Consider the following 9,177-nt stretch of genomic DNA (forward strand, 5'->3'; position numbering starts at 1 on the left):
GGGCGAGGTGAAGAGGGAGAAGCACGGCAACCTAGTCAAGGACCTGGGAGCGGAACAGAGGCTTCCTCCGCGCCAGCGCCGTCTGCAGAGGAGGAGATCCCAGCCAGAGGTTCTCTCCTATCACAGGGAGAGGTGGAGGAGGGCCCAGGTCAAAGAGGTGAGGGACAGGTAATAGGATCACAGGGAGAGGAGCGCACCTCGGGAGGAGCCGGGGCGGATAAAGGAGAGTCCGTCTCTGGTCCGGCGTCGAGCGACACGGGAGCAGTGGCATCCCCAGTCTCGGAGGGAGGATCTCCCGATCTAACGTTTCCCTCTGAGGAGATGCAGGGCCCTGGCGGAGGGAACAGCCGGCCTGAGGAGGACAGCGGCCCAGCACAGCGTTCCAGCCCGGACCACTCTCCCGGGGAACCAGCAGACACAGACCCTGTCCTGCCACGGAAGGCGTCCTGTGGACCTCCAGAGTTGTGCCAGTGTGAGAAAAACAACAAGGCCAACCAAGAGACACCGGCGGACGAGGAGGCCGGCACTGACACGGAGAAGGTGGATGGGAAACTTCTGGACTACGGTGAGACCAAGCAGCTGTGGGTGAGGAGAGAGAGCACCAGCAGTGAGTCCTCGAAGCCCCGACTCTCCATCTCCACAGACTCCTCCAGGGAGGGTCTGACAGAGACCACAACCGCCTCTGACCAGCAGGGGGAGGCGGAGGAGGGGGCGGGCGTACCTGCAGTACCCACACACCTCCAGGAGAAGGAGGTGGAGGAGGGGGCGGGCGTACCTGCAGTACCCACACACCTCCAGGAGAAGGAGGTGGAGGAGGGGGCGGGCGTACCTGCAGTACCCACACACCTCCAGGAGAGGGAGGCGGAGGAGGGGGCGGGCGTACCTGCAGTACCCACACACCTCCAGGAGAGGGAGGCGGAGGAGGGGGCGGGCGTACCTGCAGTACCCACACACCTCCAGGAGAGGGAGGCGGAGGAGGGGGCGGGCGTACCTGCAGTACCCACACACCTCCAGGAGAGGGAGGCGGAGGAGGGGGCGGGCGTACCTGCAGTACCCACACACCTCCAGGAGAGGGAGGCGGAGGAGGGTGCAGGCGTACCTGCAGTACCCACACACCTCCAGCAGGGGGAGCAGCTGCTGCATCGCCTTCATCAGGTCCAGAAGAGACAGCAGGAGCAGCAGGTGTCCAACGAGCCTCCGCCCTCACAGCAGGGAGCCCGGGAGACGACCAATGAGGACAGGGGAGCATACGAGGCTGAGGGAGCAGAGTGCGTGAGGGCGGGAGAGGAGGGAGGAGAGGGAGTGAGGGAGCCAGTGGCCAGCCAGAGGGATCAGGGAGAGAGGGAACTTCTCACTGAGAAGGGGAGAGAGCTCGTCGGTCCGGTGGAAAGAGAGGTGGCGGAGAGAGCACAGGAGAACACGACAAGAGAGGCGCACGCCCAAGCGTCTGTGTCCGTCCTCGTTCGTCAGAGCTCCGCCCTGCCCTCCGTCAGAATGGAGACAGACGCCAGTGACGACGATCAGAGTGACAGTGGAGTGTCAGCTGACTTCTCCCCCCTCAGCAACCAGGAAGTCCACTCCATCCAAACCTCCATCCAGACCATCCAGACTTCCAACCCGACCTCCATCCCGACCTTAACCCAGCCCCCAGCTCACCCCGCCAACCAGCCCCCCTTGGAGGAAGGAAACCGGAAGGATCCGAGCCTGAGAAGCTCCAGGAGCCGGTCCGAAACCGAAGAGAACCCGGATGTCATGGAGATTCCCTTTAAGTCCAGCACATTGCTGTCCATGCCCCTGCAGCCCCCCAGGGCCGGTCCTGGCCAGGCAACAGACTGGCAGTTCTCAGAGAAGAAGATGCAGAAGGAGATCAGCCAGGAGACCCAGAGGGAACTGGTCCTGGTCAACCTGGGCAAGATCCCAGGAGTCTACAGTAAAGGTACAGTCAGGCAGCTGAAGGAGAAGAAGCTGCTGTTTGAGGCCTTCCAGCAGGGGAGCACAGAGGGGCCGACAAGACACCGGAAACCCCAGGCCTTCTTCTCCAAAGGCCTGGGGGTCCTGGGCCACGTCTACCCCTCTGTCCTGGAGAGAACCCGCAGCCTGGAGGTGCTCTACAACAAGAAATGCTCCCTCCCCAGGACCAGCTCTCTCAGACTCCCCAGCGCCGAGAGGCAGCCGACGGGCAAGCGGACCAAGCGCCAGGTGGTCATCGCGGAGGGAGACGCCACGCTGGTCGTCTCCAACCGGGACAGGCACCAGCGTCTCTCCAGGAGCATGGAGTCCCTCGGCCTGGAGGACGGGGAGAAGGAGGGGACCGAAGGCGAAGGGCCCAGGAGGAGGAGGGACAAGGGGGAAGCGGGCGAGACGTCCCCGGCCCCGACGGAGAACCCCTTCTTCAAGCTGCGTCCCGCGCTGGCCTTGAAGCCCGAGGTGGAGAAGGACATCCGGGAGGCCAGGGAGAGGGAGGAGGATCTGAGGAGGCAGAGGTGCAGTCTGTATGGGAAGGCCAAGGGACCCGGCACCGAGGACGACCGGCCCGGCTCACCCACCCCCGCACACGCAGCCCCCCCAGGACCCTCAGTCACTACACCAGGTCAGCGGACAGGACAAACAGCCATGACTGAACATACTGTATTACTCTATATACTGAATGATTATACAATACTGCATAACTATTCGGTAGTTCAGAATGTTGTCATGATTTTCTACTGGCGTGATGTTTTTGGTCCCAACAGAACTATTCAAGGACAAGTGGATGAAAAACGGTTAGTCTCGTTCACTCCACAACAAACACCCTCGCAGTCCCCCATCCACAGATACTTTAATGTGTGTCTGTGTGCATTAGCGTCAGATCGTGTTATTTATGGACAGCCGGGGAGTCTTGTCTGCAACTTAGCGTCAGCGCTGTCACCGGTAGTTAGAGCTCCATCCCTCTAGCCGCGGCTGATCTGAGTCAGCGCGCGCCGCAAAGCCTTGGAAGCAACGCCAGAGGGCTGATCGAGACGTACAGTTCTGGCAGCTGTGTGTGGTGCGTGTGTGGTGCGTGTGTGTGTGTGTGTGTCTGTGTGTGTGTGTGTGTGTGCGCGCGTGTGGCACTGACGTCTCTGAGAGATTTGGGATGATGTACTGTAGGAAGAGAGATGCTTGGGGGCCGGTGGTACCATGGAACGTAAATTCATATTAGAGAGCAGGCAATATCAAGAGTGTTTGGAAGTGAGCCGGGTTTGTTTATAGACAGTGCTATAGTCTCCTCCAAAGGCTATGATCTGGGATTGACTGAATTGATGCTCTAGTCTGTAATCTATAGAATAGAATGATATGCATATCTAAGCATGCTGTATCACGACTGCCAATATGAGTGCCAGTCTGGCAGATTTGCCTCCATCCAAGTTTTTAGAATCTATTTGACAACATTCCAATGTTTTATTATTTTATTTTTTTGGATCACTTTGCATGGCTACACATGACCACAATGTGACATGCAAAACAATTAGATCTCTATCTAAATCAGATCTTTAAATACTTCCTTTATCCTCTCCTCCTTATACCTGATCCCTTCATCAGATCTTGGTCTCGCATCCAAGGGCAAACTGGATCGGGCGTGGCCTCCACCCCCCTCCAGTGACATCAAGGAGAGCTCTGGACAAATTCAGGTTAGCCTAGCCACAGCCGCACGTAAACTGAGCCTGTAGGCTGTAGCTTGTAGACTTGCACTGATTAACACAAGTTAGCAAGTTAACACAAAACCGACAGACTGTCACTAACAGCTGAGGTAAAAAAAAAATATATATATATCTAGGACGGATACTATAAAACTTAAGACACACATGGGAATGCAATCGACTGGTGATAGCGTGAGGGTGAATGTAAACAGGACTAACGTAGAACAGGCTAATCTTTGCGATTAAATCCCCTCCCCTGGGCTGTGCCCCTAACTGAACTCTGTCCGTGTGGTCGGTTTTATCTCCTCAGGAGGCACGGGGTTTCAAGGCAGGGGGACAGAAGACCCCCTTGTGGCAGCGCTGGGAGGCAGGCCTGGTCAACGGACAGCAGCCCAAGTAAAAGGACTTGACGCTGGGCACCACGCGTTGTCCTGCTCCCCCTACCCCCACCCTTCCACTCTCCATTTGCTTACAGTTAACAAGGCATCAAGCCGCACCCACGGTTGAGCAGCCAACGATAGCTTACGGTCGCTAGAGCCATATAATTCAAATGGGAGATAATTAAATAGGATTATTGTTTTGGCTAGAACGTTCCATGCTTTGTAAGACTCTGTAACACGGCATGCTTTGTACTGTACGATACCAAATGTGTAGTTAAAACGTTCATTGTGATCTTAATATTGTTTATTGTCTTCTTATGCCTCGGAAAACCCTCGCACATTTTGATTTGTGTTCTAACCACACAATAGGCCTACGTCTCTAACTGATCGAAGAGTGTCTTCTCTCCTTTGCACACCCTGTGTGTCAACCCTTTACAATTCTCATATCATACTCGTGATAAAATAATTGGAAATGCATTTAGAAGCAATATCCTCTGGTCATCCCACTTAACATGAACGTCTTTAAAACTGTGTTTAGTTGTTGCAGTTGCAGAAGCCTATCACTACCACATCTCAGCTTCAAATGAGCTCCAGTTGTCAGCAGCCAGCATTCATCAACCCAATGAAGGGAAATTTCAATAAACAAAATGTTCTTTGCAATGAACCGAGTTTGTCTGTTTTTGTACTACTCCGGAGGTCAGACAAGTGTTTTAAAACTGTCGTCTTTATGCTTGTCTTAGTGCTCTATCGAAGTTCTCGCTATCTGAACTAAAGCTACAGCATGCATGGGGAGCAGCGCCACCTTGTGGTAGGATGGATTAAATCAACAAGTGAAATCGCTGTAACCGTGCACTAACAAGGCCCCACACTAAGCACCACAGAGACTCACTGTACAGTTAGATAACATTACAGCCATATTACAGCCATTTGACACGAACCACCTGGTTTATGAACCATGTTTGCCACGAACAAACACGCTTCCCCCGGGAGCTCCAGCTCTCCTCCTCTCTGCCTGACAAGAACACACCCATCACCGTCGACGGAACAGTGCATTACAGCAGAGTAGATAATCTCAGGCCTCAGCTTGACATACTGTTCCTGTTGTGCTCAGTCTGCCTAAGCACCATCTGCGTGGCCTCGTGTGCCAGGGAGGAAGGAGGGCAGTCTGGGCGCTAATGAGCCGCTGTTAGCACCATGGAGGTTACGCTCCTCACCACCGCCCTGACAGCCGCGTAGCAGCCGCTTGGCGCAGGGGGACAACAAACAAAACAAGATGGCCGACCATGGCTGAGATCAACAGTGCTACAGTTCGATAGCTCCTGATTTTTGGGGGGATAGAGAACAGGATATTGAGAGATGAAAGGTACCAGGTGATTGAGGGATAGTTCAACGTTAAGCCTAACCCTAAGGGCCAATCCCAATACTACCCCTTACCTCTACCCCTTACCCCTAGCCCTTAGTTTACCCCTAGCCCTTGGCCCTCGAACCTGAGGGGTAAGGGCTACATATCCCTAAGAAATGGGACGCCACTTAACTCTCATATACCTTAGTTTGTGTTTTATACTCGTTCATTTTTAAGTGTATCATGCGTGGATGTAAACATGCACAACAGAGCATTCGAGTGATTGATCTTCACTCTGGAGTTTATTCGAGAGCCACGTCGACACTCGCGTTCTGTGAAGCGACCTGCTCGTCAACCGACGCCAGACAAGCCCCACTCGACGAGAGCTCTATGTCGTCGGGGCGCCCTGGGGCTGTGGGTGTGTCTGGCTCTGCTGGCGGTGGAGCCAGTGGTGGCGTGGGTGCCTGGGGTTGATCTGCTCCGCCTGCCTGCTGAAGGCCCGGGCCAGGCTGTGGAGCAGAGCGGAGAGCGCCGCCCTTAGGGCCAGCAGGATGAACTGCAGCAGCAGAAAGGCCCTGAGAACCTTCCCCTGGGAGTAGCTGTGGAAGAGCGTCCTGAACTCTGGAGAGACCCACAGCAGCGTCGAGTTGAGGAGCACCGCCAAGACCTCCAGGCCCCCGAACACCTGCTCCCACACCCCTACGCCCTCCCAAGTGGCCTGGGGGAAGGGCCGGCGCTGGGCCACGCACAGGCGCCGCACGTCCAGGCGGGACTGGGCGGCGGCGAGGAGCAGGCACCAGACGGCACACTGGGGGTAGACCCCGGAGAAGAACATGACGTGGCAGTAGGAGAGCAGAAGCTCCAGGTAGCTCCGGGTCTGGCTGCCGCACTCCGGCCTCGAGCTCTGCTCCTGGATCTGCCTCAGCACCGGGGGCTGCCGGTCCTGGTTGGGCCTGCCCGGGGCGGGCGCTCTCGTCGCCCACGCCGGACAGGGCGGCAGGGAGGCGGCGAGCAGCTTCAGGGACAGCCGCGTGGCCAGCTGCGCGGCCAGGTGACGGCGGAGGGCGTCGAAGTCCTGAAGGGCCAGGGCTCTGTAGAAGTGGACGGCAAAGTGGTTGAAGAGGCAGGAGAGGATGAGCTCGAGGAGGAGGTAGTGTCGCTCCGCTGGAGGCGGAGGCGGGGGAAAGGGAGAGGGTCGGCCTCCGGGACCGGGCCTGGGGCTGAGGCTGCGGGACAGCCAGAGGGCCAGGCAGTCCACCCCAGCCATGGCCAGGGTCAGGGCCACCTCGGGAAGGTAGAACAGGACGTGGCGGAGGGAGGGAGCGACGGCGTCGTCCTGTCTGACGAGGACCTCCTTCAGCAGGCCGCCAAAGTGGAGGTAGTTGAGGAGGAGCGCGCAGGACAGGAGGAGGACGCAGCTCAGGAAGGAGAGGGAGTGGAGCAGCCTCGTCCAGCTCACCTCCCCCAGAAGGGAGTCCTGTCTCTGACGCACCGGGGCTGGGCCCGGGTCCGCCACGACGGGGGTCCCCGCAGGTCCCGGCGATGGCGATGGCGACGGCGAAGGGGATTGGCTGTGGGGCACGTGGGTCATCACAGTGCTCCAGTCCTTCTCCCTGGCCTCGCTCCTCCGTCTCCAGCCTTGAAGGAACATCTCGGACCACAGCACGCTGGAGAGGCTGTAGAACAGCAGGCCACAGCCCACTTGTAGCGGGTAGAACCAAAGGAGCAGCGATAGGATCGCCTTGAGGAGCAGAGAGCCGACCAGTTCGCCCTCGAAGCTCACGTAAGCAGCCAGCGACTCCCCAAAGTAGGCTCGGATCTCCTCCAGCAGGAGGCGATGTTGTGCGTGGGTTTGGGGCCAGAGGCCCCAGCAGCGGTACGTCCAGTGGGCTTTCAGACTCTGGAGCAGGGCGGCGTCGTGGAGCGGGTAGCAGTCAGTCAGCACCTTGGACCGGGCCAGGGTTGTCATCACCGCCTCCCCGGGAAGGAGGCGCATGGACGGGAACACCCGCACCTCCTCCCAGTCCCCCACCCGCAGCTTACCCAGAATCCTCTGCAGCAGCGTCACGCACTCGGCCGACGACAGCATCCCGCAGAGGCCCGCCGTTGGCCCCGCCCCCCTCGGCTCCTCCCCCAGCAGGGAGCAGAAAGGCTTGTGTCTGAAGAGGAGGTCCTCATCCGCCTCCAGGAGCAGTCTCTCCGGGGGGGCCCCTACCACCACCATGGGCCCCCTGGCCCGGGTGACGCCGATCACCCTGCCCAGCAAGTCAGCCCCTCCGAGGGACTCGGCCGCCAGGATCCTCCCCAGGAGCCAGTCCACCGTGTCGGCCGGGGTGTCGGGGTGGAACTCGAGCAGCAGCAGGGGCCTGAGCTCGCCGAGACGCTTGATTGGGAACGTGGACGTCGCCGCGGTAACGTTGACGAGTTCCTTCCTCCAGGTGCTCCCGCCCCCCAAGAAAATGCCGTCTCTCAGACTGCCCGTTTCCCTGGGCACTTCCTGTTCAGCATTCATGGTGGAGGATGACAGGGGGGGACTCTGCTTCCTGTCGGCCAGCCCCCTGTTATCTGTCTGGCTAGTTGAGGGGCAGAGGGGACAGGCAGCTCTCTCACTCTCTCACTCTCTCACTCTCTCTCTCTCACTCTCTCACTCTCTCTCTCTCTCTCTCTCTCTCTCTCTCTCTCTCTCTCTCTCTCTCTCTCTCTCTCTCTCTGGCAGAAAATAGACGAGATCTAGAAAGCGAGTCTTCTCTCCCTCACTGTGGCTGTTGGAATGCTGGGCTGGGAAGTGCAGTCGTATTGTGACATCATCAGAATGTCGCAAACAGAATGCTTGCCGTGTCCCACATCCTTCAAACGGAAGTCAAATGGAAGGTTACGGTGCCGAGTTTCAGGACAGGGAGCGCTTCGAGGAGGGAGGGAGGGAGGGAGGGAGGGAGGGAGGGAGGGAGGGAGGGAGGGAGGGAGGGAGGGAGGGAGGGAGGGAGGGAGGGAGGGAGGGAGGCTTTGAGTCACTTGAACATGGGAGTATACTTTAGTAACAACTGAGAAAAACTGTTAAAAAAAACTGTAACTGCTTACACACATTTCTTTTACTTTTCCTCTTTTTTTCAAAACTTTACACACAAATCTAAGAATTGCACACACATAATGCAAAATAACTCGCATCTCTTACAAAATGAAGCACTGCATTAAAAATATCACAAACACGTTTCAAAAGCAAACATTTGTCTTACGTTTCAAACACCTTTGCCATAATATTACATTTTTGGATATATCATATACACACAGTTATTCAAAACCTAAAAACTCTTCTTTCATGAGCTCCTATCTACATTTCTGTAATGGCATTGATGTTGATTCATGGTAAACACAAAAACAAGATTTTTTACTGTAAGCATTTGTGGTTGTGAATACAGTATTACACAGTACAAAAGAAAGGGTTTATAGTAGGACAGAAACCAAACCTAGTTTTGAAAAAGGTGATTACGGAATGGGGTGTCTGTGTGAGCCATGAACCGTAGCATACAGTAATATATACTATTTTCTACAATATTGTCAGGATGTGTTCTTACAGTCACTGTACTGTTGCACAGTATGATACAGTAATCCACCAGACTGTGACCAATCATGCAGTGCACTGCAGTCCTTGGATGCATGGGTGCTAAAATATATGTTTGTGTATAGTATACCATGTGTTGTGCTGAAACAGCTATTATGTGTACATTAGAACATGTGTAGGCCTACATCACAGTAGATTGTTACATACCTGTTATAATTTCTACAGTAAAGGTTCAAA

At 56.1% G+C, this 9,177-nt stretch overlaps 1 protein-coding gene across 1 annotated transcript; it reads right to left on the bottom strand.

Annotated features, from left to right (window-relative positions):
• Nucleotides 1-5,769: 5,769 nt before the first annotated feature.
• Nucleotides 5,770-7,893, bottom strand: LOC136938241 (anoctamin-10-like). The gene has a single exon (XM_067231538.1). The coding sequence runs from the start codon at nucleotides 7,891-7,893 to the stop codon at nucleotides 5,770-5,772; it is 2,124 nt and encodes a 707-aa protein (XP_067087639.1).
• Between the last annotated feature and the right edge of the window lie 1,284 nt (nucleotides 7,894-9,177).

This window comes from Osmerus mordax, chromosome 3 (assembly GCF_038355195.1).
Source record: "Osmerus mordax isolate fOsmMor3 chromosome 3, fOsmMor3.pri, whole genome shotgun sequence".
NCBI classification, from domain to species: domain Eukaryota; kingdom Metazoa; phylum Chordata; class Actinopteri; order Osmeriformes; family Osmeridae; genus Osmerus; species Osmerus mordax.